Source organism: Melospiza melodia, chromosome 3 (genome assembly GCF_035770615.1).
Source record: "Melospiza melodia melodia isolate bMelMel2 chromosome 3, bMelMel2.pri, whole genome shotgun sequence".
In the NCBI taxonomy this organism is placed as follows: domain Eukaryota; kingdom Metazoa; phylum Chordata; class Aves; order Passeriformes; family Passerellidae; genus Melospiza; species Melospiza melodia.
Genome location: NC_086196.1, coordinates 9,713,268 through 9,733,947, shown reverse-complemented (window position 1 = coordinate 9,733,947; position 20,680 = coordinate 9,713,268). Strand labels below are relative to the sequence as shown.

The following is a 20,680-nucleotide window of genomic DNA, read 5'->3' as shown; positions in this document are numbered from 1 at the left end:
GAATTATGGGGTGGGTTTGAGGGTCAAGAATGTACCCTTCAAATAATGATACGAACCAAGGAGAATGATGGTACACTAAATATAGTAAGTTTAAAAATGAACATAAATTAGTCTTCAAGAAGTTGGTAACTAACCAAGCACTGTCTTCAACTGCTAAGGGGAAAAATCATTTCACACGTGTATTCCTACTCCAAGTTTGAAAGGAGCTTGCTTCATTATTCAGAAGAGCATCCTAGCCTGCTCTAGGATAATTTTTTCTTTGTGAAAAGGTGAAATGACAAAACCCTGTAATTTACACTAAAGGGGAGTATCTCGGAAACTAGAACAGTAGAGACCTGACAAAGTGCTAGACTCCATTGGAAAATTATCTGTATACAGTCTCAATACTGCTCAAGTTTCAGGCTATAGGAGGGGAATTCAGAAAGCCATTTCATAGACTTTTAATAATGTTCTGAGGCAACAAGAAATACTAACAGTCAGTGGGCTAGGGTGTGTTTAATATTTTTTGTATGTAAAGTATGTGATGGAAGCCTCAGCTCTAGAAATAGCTGAAAAAATTTGGATCCCTGCATTGATACAATGATTAATATGATGTTGGGTAATACTTGGAAGTATATTGATGATGCCCATTTTGTCACTCCAGCTTGTCATACACTGTTATGAGATGTTTGAAAAATTTCCAAGTTAGGTGGATTTGCAGTGGTGGGTGCACATTTTATGTGGGTTCAGGGGCTGGGGGAATCATGCCTTGAATTTGCTTTGTTTAATTCAGAACTTATTTTTAATCTGTTGCCTTGTTTATACATCCCTTCCTGTCTCTCACCTGCTGTTTTGGGATGCTGTTAAAATGGAGGCAGACTACTTCCTGTGGACTTACAAAGTAAACTTCAGCTACATCATTAAAGGAATGGGGAATTCAAAGGGATTTTCTGTAAGCTGTTTAAAGAGTTCTACAGCCATTTGGCAGCAATGGATGGCTTCTTTTCTAGTGAGTCTTGGATCTGGTCTCTGTGGACCAGAATACTAAGTAGAAAGGTTGAAGTGAATGATCATGGTGATGAATTTGGGGAAAGCTGTCAATCTAAAATAATGTTTTATAATTATAGCTTATACAGCATTATTTGCAAAATCTGAATATGGTTTTCATTATATCCTATATGCTAGAATTAACCCCCAGATTTGTGCATTGTTCTGAGATACAGATGAATCTATTTAGCGTGTCAGCAAAGAAACTAGTGGTTTGTTTGAATTTTGATACTGTGTAATGGCCAGCTACTTGGGTACTTCCTGTGTTCTGTTACATGTTCTACAGAAACTGAGTAATGGTAAAATTGTTTGGGAAGGGTTAAGGCAAACTGCTGGTGGCTTTGCATGACATGATGGGGAGATAAAGGGGAGGAAACAGAAAAATTATCCAGCCTGAAAACTCTGCATAGGTGGAAAATAGTTTGCCTGCTGAATCTCCAGTTGGCCCTTGGTAGTGGTCTCCATTACTGCAAAGGTGAATTTTTGGGATGTGATTGCATGCAGCTACCCTGGGTGCAGGAGAAAGATGTGCTTGGAGGAGCAAGAGTGAAGGACCATGTCTCACAGCATAATTGTGACAATTGTACTGTTGCTGTCACAGGTCTGGTAGGGGAAATGCTTGCTGAAAGACAAAGTGAGGAAATTAAGGCAATGGTACAGTTGGAGAAATAAGGAGATCCTGAGGAAAGAGATCCCAAAAATAGCTAAGGGATATGTGAAAACACAAAGAAGTGTGACATGGTAAAATAGCTTTTGGGCAGTCAGTCAGTGGGAGGCTTGAGAAATGTTAGGGATAGCACCCTTATGTGTTAGCAGAGATTGTCTGCCCATACAAAAAACTATTGTTGTGGTTAAATGTTTGCATGTTTTGGCTTTTGATTAGCATTTCCCTTGTTTTGCGTTTTGTTTCTTCTTTATCTGTGGCAACTTCTGCCATTTTCCTGGATTTCTTCCTTTCTGTGACATTTACTGAAAGGATTGGTGAAATAATTTGCCAAGATGTTAGATCCATATTGTTGGGTCTAATTTGTAGTTTTCTTGCTGTTAGATGAACAGTGGTCTAGATGCTTCAGCTTCTCTTTTAGCTGTTTTAAACTGTGCCAGCAAACTAAACAGAATGGTTATGCTGATTGTATGCAATTGTAAATTGGGTTGCAAGGGTATTTTCATGACCACAAGAGTACTTTTATGTTGAAAACATGAATTGAAAACCTGAAAATTAGTATGTCACAGTATAGGTGATAAAAACAACAGCATTAAAGTCTGATGTTTGGAACGATTTACTCTAATGATGTCAGGTAGGGTGGAAGCTGATGTGAAAAGTGTGTGTGTGAGCTGTATCGACACTGAAAACAATTTAAGAAAACAAGCCTTACCTGCTAGTTTGTGAGGGATAGAACCTGCTGGCTGTGCAAGTCTTAATGTTGAATAATCTGGTTTTGCTATCAATTAGCTGCATGTTTGTTGGGGGTTTTTTTTGTTTTGTTTTTGTTTGATTGGTCGGTTGGTTGTTTTTTTACAGCAGTATTGCTATAATGAAAATTTTTGCTGGAAATTGTAACCTGTAGAGTAAAATAAATAATCTCAGGATATTAGACTATTGTAAGGTTATATATGTATTCTAATAACTTGGAGCCATGGCATATGCATCAATACATGTATAACCTTACAGTAGGGCCATGGCATTGATCTAGGGGCTGACTTGCAGTAGAGCCTACTGCTGAACTGTGAGGGTGCTCCCTGAGCAGTTTTGGTGTGGGCCAAGTTACAGACAATGATGCCCAGAATGTAGTCCAAGAAATTCATGAGTAGTTGGAGTGTAGCCTCCTTCTTTTAACTTAGCCTCCAAAAATTTTCATTTGATTGTGCTTTCTGGCCTCAGGGCTGGAGACTTGTACCTGACATTATTTTAAGCAAGTTGCCAAAAAAATAAATACCTGTCATAGTTTTCCGTTGCAGACTTCTATAAAATAGAGACTGTTTTCGAGAATGTATTGAAGAGAAACATGCAAGTACTTCAGAAATTAGGTGAAAGATGTGATAAAGGTGTATATTAAATAAATTATGGTATGAAGATCTGGTCAAGAATTTCAGTTCTGCTGATCTCAATAATACGCTGATCCTGTTGTGTGGCTTATTCCACAAAATTGAGTAATTGTTTTAGAGATAATTTCAGCCTTCTAGAGGAGAGGATATTTTGAAACAGTTATCCTTTTTTGTATAGCATTTTTATGGTGTCTGGTGCTCGGGGTGGTTTTGTTGTGATAAAGATTAGTAGGTGTCGTGGAGGTTCTTAAAGAATCTTCATGAATTAAAGTGAAAGCTTCATGCTGCTCAATTTGAAGAGAATGTTTAATTACTGGGTATTAGGTGCATGCACTCATTGAGGCAAAATTTCTAGCAATGATAATTTTCTAGCAATGATAATTGCCTTAATTCATACTAGTTCTTTCTTCTGAAGAAGGTACTTCTTTTCTATCTGCTTTCAGGTACCAAATGCTGAATCAGATCATGAGCTGGAGTTGTTTGCCAGCTTGGTGATTTCTGAGTTCATAGAAAGGCTTATCAGGTTTTCATGGGGCTGTGAAACAATCACTTCTCTTTTATTCTCAGTGCCCTTTGTAAGGATGCTGATGGTTTGCTGACTTCCTCATCTACTGCTGCACACAAGGCCCAGAAAACTGTCAGTCTTGATATAAAGAGCTTTTTCCTGAACTGTAACTACCACTTTAAAGTGGTAATTACATCATGTTGGGATGGCTTGAACTGTTTTTCTCTACATGCATTAGCTAACTTTTGTAAACAGAAGAGCTCATCTTTTGAGTCCTTCTATTCTCACCTTTTCCATGGCATGAAATTACCTGAAACTGTCAGGTCTGCAAGACAAGGTACTTGACACTGTTACTCTAATAACGCTTTTTGAGGAGCTCACAGTGAAATGCTTCCTCTGGTTTTGACTTTAGCCTTTCAGATAAATCTTTGTTTTAAATCCATAAGATAAAGCTAGATTAATTCCTTTCACTAGAAAGAGGTTAAACTAAATTTAAAAGCAGAATCTTTATCTAATCTAAATTTAAAAACATAATTAATAAGTTTCTATGTTGTTGTCATCTTTTGCATTTGTACTTGCCTCTGCTTCTCCTAAGAATTCAAATTCTTATTCAAATTTATGGAAACATATGTGGAAACACATTTATTGTCCCTGTTCAAATGTATTTATAAACTCCTACAAAAATAGGTTCTGCACTTCTGTTTCATGTAGGGACATATAAGGCCACCAGAGGGCAAAAGGAAGTGAGACTGGACGAAGCTGTTAACCTGCAAATTTCCACATGCAGGCAGGCATGTGTGTGCACACATCCTGGTTTTCACTTGGATTTTTTCAAACAAGATAGGTGCCCTGGTGCAGTGGTTATATAGCTTGCTTTTCTGGATTCAGAGCATGCAAACACAAAACTGGTATTTAATTTTGTTGAAAATAATTTGCCTTTAAAATCCATTATTTCAAAACAATAAATCTACAATGAGTTATGGCTGCCTGGTGCATTGCACTTACACCCAGTGAACTCGTGTATTAAAAAAAAAACTTTCTGTAGAGAAAATTGATCAGTAAGGATACTGGAAATAATGCTGCTGGTGATGCTTCATCTGCTTCGTATTGAAGACAGCAGGTGACACTTTTGCCTTGCTGTAATGAGAGCACTCTGTGTAGGGAAATCATTGGTACAGCCATGGGATATGCTACAGTCATTAAAATGGGCATGGAAGTGGAATGTGTCTTTAAGTATTCCCTCTTCTCAGCAGTAGTGGTAGGATGTACAGAAGATTTATTCCCATGGTTTGAAGGAAGAAATAAATGTCCTAATGTTCTAATGTTCTTTTAATGTTTTTTTTTTTTTTTTTCCCTAGGAATTCTAGCTGTTATATGTAATTTGAGTGTTTCTTTACAAGTAGTTTTCAGTAAGCTTTTAAATGAAATGGTTGCCTGTCTGATCCACGTGATGAAAAAAAGCTACACAAGTGATGAACAGCTTGAGAAATTGTTCCATGTTAATTCTGTTCAAATTTGAAGGCCTCTGTGCCTATATGTGCATTGAGTTTTGTCCAGGTGAGAGGTAACGTAGCTGTCCTATCATAGTCTGTGCTATAATCTCACTTGCAGGTAAGACTGCTGTAGGTAGCTCGGTAATGCCTCAGCCAGTGTGCAGGAGCAGATGCAGAGTGAAAAGTTCAAGAGCTGGGGGACCATGGACCATGTATAATATAATTAACTTGAAGCACAGATCCTTGTTATCCTTTGATTTAGGATCTCATCTTTATTTGACAGTGATTATCAGGATAATTGCAACATTTTTTTGTATGAAGCAAAAGAAAATGAGTGTCAGAAGAGGGAGGAGAGAAAATGACAGAAATTCAAGTATAACAGAATGGTCATGATATTGAAAAGAGTGCTTTAAATGCAGAAAGTGGATAAAATGCTTCTGAATTAGTGCTGTCATTGAGGGATAATCTCTTGAATTATCAGACTGCTCTCTCTTTCACTGTTAGAAGGTTTAATTCTCTTCCCCTTTTTTAAATTATTTTTTTCACTTAGAACAAAAGAAGTGTTTTTCTGTCTCTAATTCAAAATAGTTTTTAAACTCTATTTTCAAATATTGATATCCACTAATATAGAAGACTGCAAGAGAATGTGTTTTTTTGCCATCTCCAGTCAATGCTATTGTTACAGTAAATAATATTTTGCAGAAACATGTAAATTCTTAGAGTTTGTGTTTAGGCATCCTTGTGTAACGATTTTGTTGCATAAGTGAAAGTTAAACTGGCCTCATAAATATGTTGGCCATTCCTCAGTTCTTGTGGATGGGTTACTAGGATACAATTTCTTTAAATATTCCTGAAATTGACTTTTCCATTGGTCTTGGCAGCCTGGGATCCCTCAGTCCTGAGGATAGCAAAGACCTGTCTGCTAGACACGGAACTTATTAAAAGTCCTACACAAGGACAAAGGAAACTCCTTCTCGTTGTCAGAAGATGGTGTTATCCTTTGCTTCATCCTTCTAGCAGACACCAGCTGCATTTTGCCACTTTGGTCTACATTCTAATCCTAAACCATAATCTCTCATTTGAGCTGGCAGCTCCATGCACTCTAGCTGCTGACGTTTATAAAGGGTGATTGTCCCCTCTCAGCTTCCTGATCCATCCCTCCTAAAGATCCATACCTCCAATCCCAGTGAGATTGTACGCACCACTAAGACTCTGTATTTGATATAAACATAAGGGGTACTTGGTCAAAGGAATTGTATCACATCCCTGAGCTGAAGGTTTGACTGCCAAGGTATTTCTGGGTTTGTATCTATTTGGTTATGTTTTCATAATTGCTTTTCTTAGATTATAAGCCTTTTAGGAAGGAGCTATATATCTTTCTCCACTTGAGTTCAATAAAAAAATGCCATGGGATTTCTCTCCTGTGAGTGTATCTGAGGTGTAAACAAATGAGAACTACGTAGTTATTAGCAGCCAACTAACAACACGATGTGTTTGTTTGAATGCCCCAAGTTGAGACAACTACTGACTAGAGCAGGGCAATATTTAGTCTTTTTCTTTGGACTTTTTGGATGTGCTAGTCGTTGATACCTTGAACTAAGAAAAATCCCAACCACAACTTACTCTTCTTGTATTAGTAAAAGTACCTTTCTTATTGTAGCACTGGTAACTGTCCTAATGAACAGAAAATTGAGTGTATCTCAAAATAATATATCTAGCTAGTAGTTGTTTGTAATTATTTTCTTCCACTAATTACTTTTCTTTGATATGTGAGCACATCTGGAAGCTAGATACCCAAATTTTCTAGTTAATGTAAAGATACAAGCAGATTATGATCTAAGCTTTGAATCTCAGGTTATTGCTGGGAGAAATTTTCTGTGTGCTGATTGTGGCCACACATCTGGATTTCCATTGAGGGGAATTACCAAGTGGAGACCATGGAAGGCTGATGTAAGGGGTGGTGAACCTGCCTTTTCCAATTCAGCTAGTGGTTAGAACTTGGTTTGTCAAGCTTGAGGCAGCCAGGTAAACTGCTCGTATTGGATGGAGTGGCATTTGTCCTGCTTGAGGCAGACTTACTGCAAAAGTTATATTTATCTTTGGAACTCCTAAGGAGTAAAATGGGAATGCTTGAGGTTATATAGATGTACTCTTGAATATGTGACTGTGCCCAGTTCAGCAGGGGGATGAGTGATCTGCAGTTCGCTTCAACTCGTTAAGGAGTACAGTTTTTAAGACTTTGAAATATCAAAGAATTTAAATGTATTGGTTTCATTTCACCTTATCTCAGTGACAGCTGCCGTGTACCTCCATGAGTGTTGTGTGTGTTAAAGTAGCAATGTGGACAACGCTGTTCAGCTCTGCTCGCCTTTGTGATGATAGAAGCCAACATGTAAATATCCCTCATTAAGTTTTATTGGTGTACTGTGCAGCTTTCTTCAGCACAGTGTTAAATCTCACAAATTATTTTATATGGCTAGGCAATGCCTTTTTGCTTGTGCGGTTCTCTCTGTTTACATTATTGCAGCCCAAATGCTGCCTGAAGAGCAGAGTTCAGCTCACTGGTATAGTGATGGTTGCAGTTCTTTGCTTGGGCTGTCCCCATATGGCACAGTTCCCAAAGTGCCATCAGTAAATTTTGACCTCCCTCAAACACATGTATGTCTGCAGAGTATATCAGCAAAACAGATCTGTGCTGAAACATTGTCTCAAATCACCTTGGGATAGCATCAGAAGCATCAGACTATTAAAGAGTGCAATTATGCCTTTTCCAATTTGGCTGCCTGCTTTCTGCACACTGTCTCCTGTTCTTCCATAGAAAATGATGGGTTTACCTATCTCTCCATGTCACACCCCGTGCCTTTGCACACTCTTAGATCATTCTAGTTGCATTAGTGTGCAGCAGGTGAGGTTTTTAAAACTTCCTTGGACATCTGTGTATACAATGCAAACATATATTACTGTTAGGATAAAGAGTGAGCTGCTGTGTTTCCATGTTTTGTGGGTTTGTTTTGTTTGGTGGGTTTTTTTGAAAATCAATGTCTGGTTTTTGGTAGCTGAAAAGTGCATTTAAATTATGGAAAGAAAAATTAAACTCCTTGTGGTTCGTTATTACTACATATATCTCACCCTCTGTATTTCAGAAAAAACGTAAAATCAAGGACTACACAGGCTTTTAGAAAAAAAGATGAAGTTATTAACCCAGAAAACAAATGGTCTATTTTCCATCTTTTTTTGCTTGTGGAGGACATGATGTTGAATAAACAGAATACCGTTCATTTTTTAATTAATTGATTAAAAATGCTGAAAAGCATATTTTTTTTTAAATAAAATATGCATACCTTGATAATTTTGCTCTTATTTCTTAATTCTATTAAGCTTGAAGAAGCATGTTCACATTGATTGATAAGGAAGAGTGCTGACTGTTTGTCAGTGGAAGGGAGGAGGGTTCTGAGCACTGGCTGCTTGTTCCTGTCATACTGAGAGCACTAATGGGCACCAGCTGGGCTGTAGCTATAGCAGCTTCACCACTTCAGCCTCGCACAGCACGAGCTGCTGTGGCAATGCTGCAGAAGGGCCTCCTGTGCAGATTTAGGAAGTACACACTTCAGTTGTTGTTCCCTGGGCAACAGAATAACTGCAGACAGCTGGCTTTGCACCACCTGAGCTGATCAAACAGCAAACCCTGTCAGGCACTGATACTTCAGCTCCTCCGGCTTTAGTGTGAATGTCTGCAGGCGGTGATGTAGGAAGCACTGTCATTCAGGTTTCAAGGTTAAACACAGGGGAATGAAGTAGAGTGACAGCAAAAAGTAATATGAAAACATTGCTCCTGTAGATAGTGCAGTCAGGTGTGTATAGCTGTTGGTGATCAAGAATTAACTTTAAAATATTAAATTACTGATGTACGTATGAAATATCTTTTAGAATTATTCAAAAAGAGGCTGGGAGGCTAGCAATAACTGGCTTGAATTTCGGGAGAAGGAAGAACAACCAAGGCTGATAGATCATGTTTTTCATTAAGAAAGACCATAAAGAATGATTGAACATAAAGATTAAAGTGGCATGTAAAATGATATGGCTGTGAAGAACCTATATCTGGTTTGCTGGAAGCTTCTGACAGGTCAGGACTGCAGCAGCATGGTGGGCTTTATTCAGCAAGTGATGCCAGAAGCATGAAAGGTGGATGATTGAGCAGTAGTGAACTAAACATTGTGCAGTGTGGACTGTATAATTGGGATGAAGATCCACTTGGATATGTTGGATGAGATGGAGGGGTGGGAGGGGCAGGTGGTAATGTCTGTAAATGTCCACTGAACTCTTCTCTTGTACTTCCTTTATATTATAGTAACATCCACTTAACCCTTTGCTTAAGAGGGGTGCTAACTTCTTAAAATACTCTTTTAAACTTTGTTGTGAAATAATAATGATTATTTTTAATTACTCCTCTTAAAATAAGTTTCTCCTTTATTTTTTTCTAATATCTGTATTTACTTCAAAAGGTAGTAGCTTCCCTTTTGCAGAAGCAGCTTCAGGGAGTGAACATGGGTGAAGGATAATACTGACTTTTAGTGAGTCCTAAATGTGCATCTGTCCACACCTGAAACAGGAAGGGGAACAGATTTGGTGTGTTTCTAAATGTACTCAGTCCTCATTTGCTGAAACTGCAGAATATTGATTAGTAGCCACACTTCCATTGAGGGTTTGCTTTTTATATTCCATATATTCTTTGAATTTTTTTGTATTTCATATTTGTTTTAGTAACATTCGATGAAAGTCTCTCTGAAGTAGTTTCAGGTGGCGTTTTTGCCTTTTGTTTTGTTGGTTTTTTTTTGGTTTTGCCTTGGGGACAAATTAGACTCTGTATTTCTTGTTTGGCTCTTCTGATTTACTGCATCAGTGGTCCAGATATCAGTTAGTTTCTTAGTATGTTTACTGAGGTTGCATGTTAAGTCCTTTAAAAAAACTTATTTATTACAGGGAATAAATTAAGAAGACTGTGTAAACAGATTTTATTGTATCTGATGTTCAGTTGTATTCTTTGTAGTTTTGCAGTCTGTGGCATTTTCTGAAGGAATCCTTATAAGAATTCTGAATTACTTAAAATTTTAAGTTTGTCTAAGTCTGGAAACGTGCTAAAGCTCACTTCTTCCATTCTGCAAGTCTTTAACTGTAGGAATTGCTGATGCGAAATCAAGAGCGATGTGAAGTACATAGGCTATCCTTTCTAGCTTTAAAAACTACCAGTTCATAAAAAAATTGTAATTTTCTACAGCAGCAGGAATGACTTTCAGTGTCCTGAACAACTCTACAGCATCTGGAATCAGCAGTGTTCTTATATCCACAGATTTTTATTTTTGCATCCAGTACAGAAATGATTGTGTTGTTTTTAAGGGATGTCTACTGGCTACCGTGTTCAGCAGCAGCAGTGCCATGAATTGATTTGTTGTGCGTGAAGGAACTTTATCAAGGAGTAACAGCTACCTGTAGTTACCCTTACGGTGTTTCTTTTTGAACTCTGGTCAGTAACTTGTTATTTTTAAATTTCAGGCAGGTATTTTTTCCCCAGGCTTATTTCTCACTCTTAATTTAAGTTGGAGCAGTTCTCCAAGGGGAACAGTGTTTGGATGAAGATATAATAACAAATGGAATCCCATAATAAATCGGATGTCCCACCAATCTACAGCTTTTGCTTTTTTTTCTGTGTTGGAAAGAGCTGGCGGTATAAAGCTAAAAATTGTCATGGAAATAGTCCTCATTGAGAAGTCCTTTTGGTACTGCAGGGAAAATTGATATTATCTGACCATGTTGTGACCCTTTGCAAATTGCACACTCTTTATATAGAGGGTTTTCTGGCTTGCTCAACTTGTAAAGTTGGCACCAACGATGGCCTCATGTTCTATAGCCATGATTATCTCTTAGGCTTTGGCTGAACTCAACGAAGTTTGAACTCAGTAAAGTTTATTTCTTACATTTGATTACTGTACTCCTATTGCTACCAGTTTAATGTGTAGTTGCTTCCTAATTCAGTGCTGTCAAAGTATGGGATTACTTGTTTATTCCTTAAATTCTGTTTTGCTTGTTTGTAAGCCTGGATCATTTCAACAGAACTAGGTAGATGAAACTATGTGCAGTCACTCTAGCAGATATTATCCTCTGCCCAGGATATAATATTGGTGGACTTGGGGAAATGGTGCATAACAGAGGATTGTTGTAGTTGGAACAAGTACATTTAACTCCCTCCTTAGCTGTACCTAGCAAAACTACACTGAAGATGTGTGATGAATTTGATAAGGGATGAGAAGGAACAAATATTTCCCCCTCTTGAATGAGGATGAATAAATATGACAAAGATTCAATAGTTCATTGTCTCATTTCTGGATCATTTAATGTGAACAATGCATGAGGAATACAGTGGGACATCCTTCTTCAAACCTTTGACTTACTCTCTGTGAAAGTTCAGTAGTGCTTAGTAAACCTTGCAACATTTTTCTTAATATACTCAGTGATAAAACTTCAACATAACCTTATCTGTTCTCTTCTGCATTGGTGCTGTGACATAAATAAAAATTCTTGTTTCAATATGCAAAAAAATGGTTTTCAACTAAAGGAATGCATAAGTGCACGACATAGAGACACCATATTTTTACCTTGTTTTTCTTTCTTTTACAGAATAACTGCCATTGCTATTTAAATATTAGTTTCATACTTGTCTTTTAGCATTTTAAAGAGATAATGTGAGAGCTGGTAGATAAAATCATTGTCATTTTGTATGCATATGTGCAGTAATGTGATGTGAAGATAGTAAAAGATGGGAAAACCTGGAGTTTCTTTTTGCCTGTAGGCATTCCGGATAAGCAGTGGCACTACAGAGGAGGTAGTGAAATTACCCACTAACACTGGATTTTTAAATTTTCATATGACCACTTGGGAAATAAGGCTATATGGGTAATGCCACAAATACTGTATACTGTTAGTGAGCTTGTCATGTGGCCATGGGAAGCTTGTGGGACTTAGATTTCAGTGTAGTGAGAATTCCTGTTTGTGTTTGTGGATTTTGTTTTTGTAGGTTTGTAGCTAGTGGTTATTCTATTAAGAGGAATTGTGACCCAGAAAAGACTCCACTTCATCTATCAGAAGAGTGACACTTTCACCAAGCACTTAGATTTGCCCTCTCTTTTACAAGAGAGAAAATGGTATATTTTAAAAAGTTCCTTATATAAAGGTAAATTAGGCCTTCCTTAAGGCCAGCCACTTCTAAAATTCTCTGCGTGGCTCTGGAAATTCCCTTTTGGTGTCACACATCTGGGAATTAACAAAGTATCAGAACTCTCCAAGGAGAAGTTAGTAGTGCTCTGAATAAAGTCTTTATTCTACAGATTTCAGCCGTGTATCTAATTCCAGAATTTCTCCAAAGTTTAAATATTTGAATATTTGCAATGGACATACAGTTGTTCAAGATGGATGGACATTCAGCACAGGAAAGTGGTGTGTCACTTTCCCTGAGCAGCATCAAACCCAGCTGAAAGCAGAGGATAATGTCTTGCTGAGTGTCAAAGTTTTGTGCTTGTTGGCTTTTAGTGTTATCCCTTTCTGATGTGCAATTTAATTTATCTTCCACCACTAGTCCCAATGAAGTAAAACAGACATGGAACTGCACAAAATTCTGCATGTGAAATTCTGCACCAACCTGTACTTCAGTTTTCAAACCACCAAAGTGTTATAGGAGGCTGGATCACCTCAAGTTTCTGGGGGATTTTTCTCTCAATATATATACACACATGCATATACACTCATGCTTTGGCTCCTTCAGTCTTCAAAATGATGCTTGTTTAGTTGTTTTAGGGTTTTCAGTCTGGAAAACTGATTGTGCAAGGAGCTAATACTCCAGTTTGAAGAAGCTAAAATACCATTTCAAGGCTGTCTTTAAGATTGTGGTGCTGTGGTTAGAGCAAAGATATCTTGAGAATATTTTTCCCCACCTTCCTCCATCTAAAACGTTTATTGCACAAAGCAGCAATACTTGCAATTGGAATCTTTTTATGGAATATAAATTTGATGTTGCACTTCAGTCTTTGATTTTCAGTCTTCCCTCAACTGATTTGGCCTATGTGGAAGTAATTTATTTTTTGTTAAGGATGAGAATTCATATTATATGGTGCCTCTGTAATTACTCATTTCTCTTGCTTACGACAAAGAGAGCTCAGTATTACAGAGTTTATTACAGGGATTTGTTTCCTTTTTTTTTCTGGTATTCAGAAGACAGCTAAATTTGACCACTGTATATTTGCAAGTTTGGTGCTTTATAGGTGTGTGTATATGATGTGTTCTCACTGCTTCTTGAACAGATGCAGTGCATTGAAATGTTAATGCATTTGCTCCATGTTTTACCAACCAGAGTTTGAAATAATTTTGGGACCACCTAGCCATCTACTAGCAAGAAAAGTTGAAACCATAAAAATGTGGTCTGTTGTAACTTGTCAGAAAAAAATATGGTGTAGGAGGTGATCATGCAAGTTTTACAGGCAGCTTCACAATTATCAGAGAATTTTAAGAAAAGTGGAATAACAGCAGATTTTTATAAATTAAATGAGAAATCTGAATTGAAACTGAACCAGGATAGTGAAACATCAATGCTGGATGTTGCTGTACATGTCACACATGAGATAAGGAAGGGGTCCCTGGAAAAGGCCCCTTTGGTTTCTGTATTCAGATACCTGCTATGTAAGATGGCCTTCATAATCTCATTATATTTGCGTATATTCTAGTGGAAGTAATTTTAAATTTATCAAAAGTGAAAAATACTTAAAATCAGTCTCTATCCCTTTAAAAATCTGGATGCATAAAAATTTCTATTTGTTAGCTAGCTTGTAAAATTCAGCCACAAAAAAACCCTCCAAACCAAGCTAACCCAAACTACACCCCTCCATCCCAAAGCTACTTCAGAAGTGATAGTTGATTCTTCATTTTTAATTATGTCATCAATCGTACCATAAATTTTAAGAATTGGGCTCACCCCTGATTACTAGTTGAAACTTTGTAGGTTAAATTTCAACTAAAAAGAAAAAGTTAATATTTATTAGGTAATTCTTGGGGGAGATAGGACCTATCAGTGTATTCAAAAGTGTTTTGTGCAGAGTACTTTTTTTTTTTTAAATCTGTTTCCTGAATATTAAGTTTCTTTGACATTTTAAAGTTCTCTTAAGACTCGCAGTGCTGTGCTGGAGAGGAAAGATGGCTTGAGGAGCATGTAGTTTGTTTTCCATTATTTGCTTTTGTGATTCTCTGCCATGATCTTAATAATAGTGGAAAAGCTAATGCTTTATATGCATGGTACAGACCTTTTAGTAGTTATAATCTACCAGAAACTGTTCATTACTGGTCTGTCACATTGAAGTGAAACGTTTGATAAGTCTCCCGCTCTTTAGCTATATTGCACTTTAAGTTATTTATTACTTGCATGTTGTACCAAGCACACTGTGTGTTGGTTTGCCCTTTCCTAAGGAAAGGTAGCCATGCACTGCTGCTTTCTTCTCTTCCTCAGTGGCATGTGGATCTAGAGTAAACAATTTGCCTGGAATGATTTGGAAATAGCCGTTTAGTTAGTATGCTCTACAATTAGCAAAAGTTCAATTAAGTGTTAATAAATAAGGGATTTTCTATCACCTTTAGATGCATGGTCTCCTTTTACTGTATTCAACTTGTATATCCAAATAACTGTAGAACAGTTATGTGCATCATACATATAATTTGTGCTCAGCACAATCTGTCAAATATCCAGGGATTGTGTGTTCTGAATTCATATAAAGTCTTCCTCCTATCCCTGTTTCCTGTTGCAGAAATGGCTTTTTTTTCCCTCCAGGTTTCACCTAATGACCTTTTTTTTTTTTTTTTAAATTTCATATGACTGCATTTTAAACTTTTCTTCATTCTTGTATTCAGGACTTATTATGTATCAGTTACTTTTTGTCCTATTCTGTGTTGTTCGGCTGCCTCTTTTTCCATATAGAATATCCAGATTGGTGACCTTTATAATACATGGTTTTTTCCTCTGTTAGTATCATTTTAGGCTGAGAAGGACTTTTCAGTGTCCTTGCTTCCTTTTGAAAACACTCTCATCACATGAAGCTGCTGCCACTTTCCTTCCACTGATGAAGTTGGTCGCGTTTGCTCACGGCTCTGTAATCAGACACTCTTGACTAAAATCATCTAAAATGTACTTGGAGATAGGGGCCTGCAAAATGACCTCAGAAGAGAAGATGTATCATTTCTTGCTGCTTATCCTCTGGACTTCTCGTGTAGCTCATCCTGCAGCCAGCAGTTGCTCCCCCTGCTTTTGCTCACCGTGGCTGTTGCTGGTTCCTTTGTTCCTGCTGGAGTGAATCGCACCGACCTGTTCATCCTCCCTGAACCCTGCACCAGTGCTGGAACACTGTGAACATATGCACTGCTGCTCTGCTCTCCTCCCATTCTGCACTGCTACAAATTGCTGTATTGGGTGATGGGCGCTGCCATATGTGCACAGACCATATGGTATTTCCTCCTCAATCTACAGTTGCCTTGTTTTTCATACACTGTAATACTTTGCTCTATGCATGTAAGTTCAGTTTGTCTTTTGGAAGCCATTTTTGTTTGCTGGGGTTAGAGGCATATACTTACTTAGGAAACCTAATTTTGCAATAAACAGTTGCTGGTAGTTAAAGGATATGAGATAACGCTCTGGATTAAACTGGAGATAGCTGTTAGAAGTGTTTAAATGATGTCTGTATCTTTACTGCTAAGGAATCAAGCAATGTAACTTGTCATATTCATTAACATCAGTATGGGGAATGAAGCTTGGAAAACATTCATCCCGAAGAGTTTTCATGAGCACCTAATTTTGCTTTTGTTCTGGAAGACACATGTCAAATACATGCTAATTATGAGTTCTGCTGCACCTTGACTGCTGACTTGAGGTCTGCGTCTGTAGCCACTTTCTGCATTCTTTGAATTCATCTTGGTATAAGATTTTTAAATATTTCAAACAGCAGATGTGCATTGCTTATAGATTTGTGTAAATGTTGGTGCAGTGTATACAAAATGCATCTCCCATACAATGATCTGTTGACATTATTCTCTGTTACTTAGCTTCAGACACTAAAGTCATGACATGTGCTGCTGTTTGGAGGATGCCGAAGGAATTGGAATCAGGCAGTCATGAATCCCCTGATGATTCATCAAGCAACACTCAAACCCTGGAGCTACTCTGTCACCTTGACAACACAGCCCATGGCAATATGGCCTGGTAGGATTCTGCATATTTTATACTTCTAGAAAAAGCCTAAAGGATAGACCCATGCTGTTAGTTTTGTGCAGATTTATATTGAAGAAACTATGCTATGCACCCTAAAAGTATTCCATCTTTAAAAAAAAGTATAAATTGGATTTTTAGTCCCAGATGTTTCATAGATTAAAAACATATATTAAAGTCCTGCAAGCACATATGGAGTAACAGCCTGTGTACTGCTTGAATGTGTTTTTCCCCACCTGCCCCCATCTAAAGCCTTTGTTGCACAAAGGTATAATACTTAGAATTTGAATCTTTTGGAATGTAAATTTGATGTTGCATGTAAGTTGTTCTTTTTTAGTCTTTACTCAACTGATTTAGTGTGAGTAATTTATTGTTTTATAAGGACAAGAATTCATTATGTTACATGATGCCTGTGTAACTACTCTTTATCTGTTGTATAAGTCAAGACAAGGAGAGCTGCAATACAGCAAGAGATTATTACAGAAGTTGGTTCCCCTTTCTGTTATTTAAGAGGAAGTTGAATTTGTCCATTATGTATTTGCAAGTTTGGTGCTTTATGGGTGTGGGTATATGACATGTTCCCACTGCTTCCTGACCAGATGCAGGACATAGAAGTTTTAAGCATCCATTTCTAGCCACAGATGTCTGGTTTGTGCCTTACAGATTAAATTTTAACCAAAGAAAAAGGATAAATTGAAGATGCTATTTATTAGGCAGGTCTTGAAAAGATAGGACATATCAGTGCATTCAAAATGTATAGATGACTTTTTTCCTAACATACAGGTTTTCTGAGTGTTAAATTTCTTCATTGTAGCATCCTTTAATTCTTTGCTGCATATTTTAATATGAGTAGTCCTCCTTGTAATTATTTTATTATTTAATTTCACTTTTTATTGTGGACACTTTTTGATAATTAATATTCCCTACTAAATTGGAGAGATTTTGTTGTTTGTTTTAATCTTTTAAGCTTTGTGCTTTTTGTTTTTTAATGTTCATAATCAGTTTCTGTCAGATGCTGGAATGCCAGAACTTTGTATGGTAGCTAGATCACTAAAGGATGAATAGCAGGCATATAACTGCTTTATTATATGAATTATATGAATGCTCAGAATTTGTTTTTTGCTCTAATAACAGCTGATAACAAGCTCATGAGCAGTTTTCAATCATCTGCTATCTGATTTTGTTCAGTACTTAGTGCTTACAAATATCTACTGCTATTTAATGCCCTTTACCTATGTGCCTGTGTATATATATGCATGGAGATTTGAAAATATTTAGTATTACAGAGAGATAAAAGGTGTTAAGAGAATACTTGGCATTAGTACTCCTCAAATCATCTCAGCAAAGCACAGCTGAGTTAGAGGATCTTGCTTTAGAGCAGACTTGTCTATTCCCTTCTCATGCATATTGGACACAACTCATAAATGAGTAAATTAGGCCTTTTGTGCTAAATGTGTCACATAAAGGCCACACCCCACTGAGTGGTGTGTTGTCTGCAAATGGCAAGGTAAATTTCTTTGTATTACGCTACTTAAGTGTTTAGAAAAACATGAAGCCCTTAGACAGTAACGGTGTGGTTGCTGCTGGAACCAAACAGGAATCAGAAAAGCTATTTTTGTCAATGCAAAGTATAAACACTTCTCAAACCACAATGTAAGGCCAGTGTTCTGGTGTGCACAGCCACTGTGAGATCAGTGGTGGTCTTACACCATATACTTGCATACTGTCATTTGCCTTGCCATTAGAGCACACATACCCTTTATGTTTTGCCTGGAAAACCACAGGCTGAATGCTGGATCCGAGTTTAGTGCAAACATGATCCACACCATGCTGGAGCAGTGTGAATACAGCCATGAGTGACTGGATACAGGCTTCATTTTTAAAGTTAATTTTGACTATTATTAGTCAGAATGCATGCTAAAAAAGATTAAATAAAAAACTGGGCTTCTATCATATCTTTATATGCAGGGTCTGGAGGAGTGGGCAGAGTTGCCAGTACTGTTTAGAGATGGAGCATGTAATGTTGGTGTCAACCTTTGTGACAGTGGCTCCAGATAGCAGCTTGTAGCAAGATATCTTTTGTGTGTCTTGGTATCCATTGCACAAATGCTTCATGAGATTTATGGATCTGGTTGCAGATCATAAGTAAATGAGTTTTGATTTTAAATCAGGAAAAAAAGCCAAAGTATCTTGAACATGCAACTGGTTATGTATTCTAGCATCTACCATCATCCTCAGGGCTTTATTTGCTTGTAGTTTTTCTCATGTTTACCTTGTTTTACTTCCTTCCTTATCATGCTTTTTTCAGGGTAAGCCTGGTAGCTGAAATTTACCTCACAGATTTTTGTTTCTAGTATCATGCACTAAGAAACACAAGGGGTGAATTTTTTTCTAGGTCTGGTGTGTCAGGAATTGGTTTTGTTCAACTCTGTACTGATGTTAAGAACTGATTCTGCATTTTTTACCTTTCTCATCTCCTTTATGGAATTCTGTGCTCCAATTTCTCTGAAATTTTTTACTAAAAACCAGCAGAGACATGCTTAATACCAGTTCTCTTTTGTAAACCAAGACCAAAAGAGGGTTTTCAATTGATTGTGACTAAATCTTTAACTTTGCTGTTGTGTTACTGAACACTGTGCCCTTCGCACTCAAGATCTATTGAAATAATTTCCTAGTCTTAACAAAACCTTTGCAAAAATCTAATATCCAAGACATTACGGGAAAATGAAAAAGAAATTTGCTTTTCTATGGTTCCATTTTATCTAGATTGCATGAGTTACTGTGTTTAAAAATTAAGCATAACCTTTCATTTTTAATATCTGACGTTGTTTAGTGACTCCAAGCTTTGAATTTGGGACTCATCAGCATTTTTACTCAAACTCTTGTATGGCATAAAGAGAGTTCAGAAAATTAAACAGATGCTTAAATTAGGCCAACAAATAGGCCTGTTAATTGTTCTGTTTGATTCTAGTCTAAGATTTTTTCATCCTCTGGCTGCTGTTCCTCATGTAAGCCAAAATGGAAGGATTTCAAGTGCAAAAATCCTGGGTGTGGAAAGCCCCAGATACACACAGAAATTTGTGTGTTTAAAAAGAAAAAAGTCTTTTCAACAAATTCCTTCTGTAGATAAGTGTATGTGTTCATAGACAGTTAAACCCATATGAGAGCAAGCATGTTGGTCTATGCAATGTTGTAAGATTCAACTAAAGGAACTTGCCGCTGGTTATCTTGCAAGAAGCAGTTCTGTCCAAAGTATTGTCTGTATAGGAGAGGCCAAGGAAATGGGACAGCAGTTAATGAGATTTTGATTATTCCTCTGAGTGCAGCATGGAGGAATCCCCAGAACTCTTGTCTGGTAAACCCCTGAAGACTTGTATTTTAGTATTTAGAATAGTAACCTCCTGTTCTCTCTCAGTTTTTGCTGCAGACTCTTTTGGTAGTAGACTTGACAGGATAGTCCTTGGAGAAAGAAGATACTACAGACCATAAGAGAAAGTATAATCTGTGAGATCTTGAATTCCTAACACAGCAGGGAGTTTCTCTTGATTCTGCTGGAAGCAGGCTTGCCTCTCAATGCTTAGCATCTTACTTTTTGCTTTCCAAAGGTGGCAGATATAAAATAGGGCAGATCCTGTTCAGTACCAAGCTATGTACTTCAAAAGAGAGGGAAACAAGTGAAGTAAGTTGGATTGTGATCTAAATGTGGAATAAAATGAAAATAAATAAGGGGAAGTGTTAGATGAACAGTGAAATACAACTGTAAAGGGGAAATTAATGGAGGTTACAGAGGCAATAGAAGTGGAGACTCAATTCTGAGAAATCTGAAAGGTGAGGAGTGAAGAATTCATGTTCTATGTAGAGCACAAGAGCTGCTAAAAATTGTTTGAAAGGGATGAATGAATATGTTAGTAATAATGATAGATTACTTCATTAGGCTGCTTTGCTAGCTCAGGTTGATTTTTTTTTTTTTTTTTTTTTTTTTTTTTTTTTTTTTGGTGTATCCCACTCAATCAATCCTAGATATGAACATGCAAATATTACCATATCTAAGAGACTGTAGAGAGGAAGAGAAATTATCAATTCTTTAGAGTCACAGATGTTTCAAGAACTCCAGGATGTTTATCACTAAAATATTAAATTAGAACTTTGAATTCACAAAGGAGCAAGCTATTATAAATGAGCTGTTCCCACTGATTTTAAATACTTAGTTTTTATTTGGCATTTTATTGAAGGTCTCCAAGTAGAGTACAGAGAAGTACCGTCTCTTCCTTGGCCATACAAATCAACCTCAAGGCTGGCTTTTTACAGAAGTACAAAATT

The 20,680-nt window shown here is 37.1% G+C and overlaps 1 protein-coding gene across 2 annotated transcripts in view; it reads left to right on the top strand.

Annotated features, from left to right (window-relative positions):
- EIPR1 (EARP complex and GARP complex interacting protein 1) overlaps positions 1-20,680 on the top strand; it is a 125,439-nt gene that overhangs the window by 18,515 nt on the left and 86,244 nt on the right. For both annotated transcript variants that reach the window (XM_063150795.1, XM_063150793.1), the window contains exon 4: positions 16,198-16,354. In XM_063150795.1, coding sequence (XP_063006865.1) covers positions 16,198-16,354 — 157 coding nt within the window. The remainder of the gene's footprint in view (positions 1-16,197; positions 16,355-20,680) is intronic.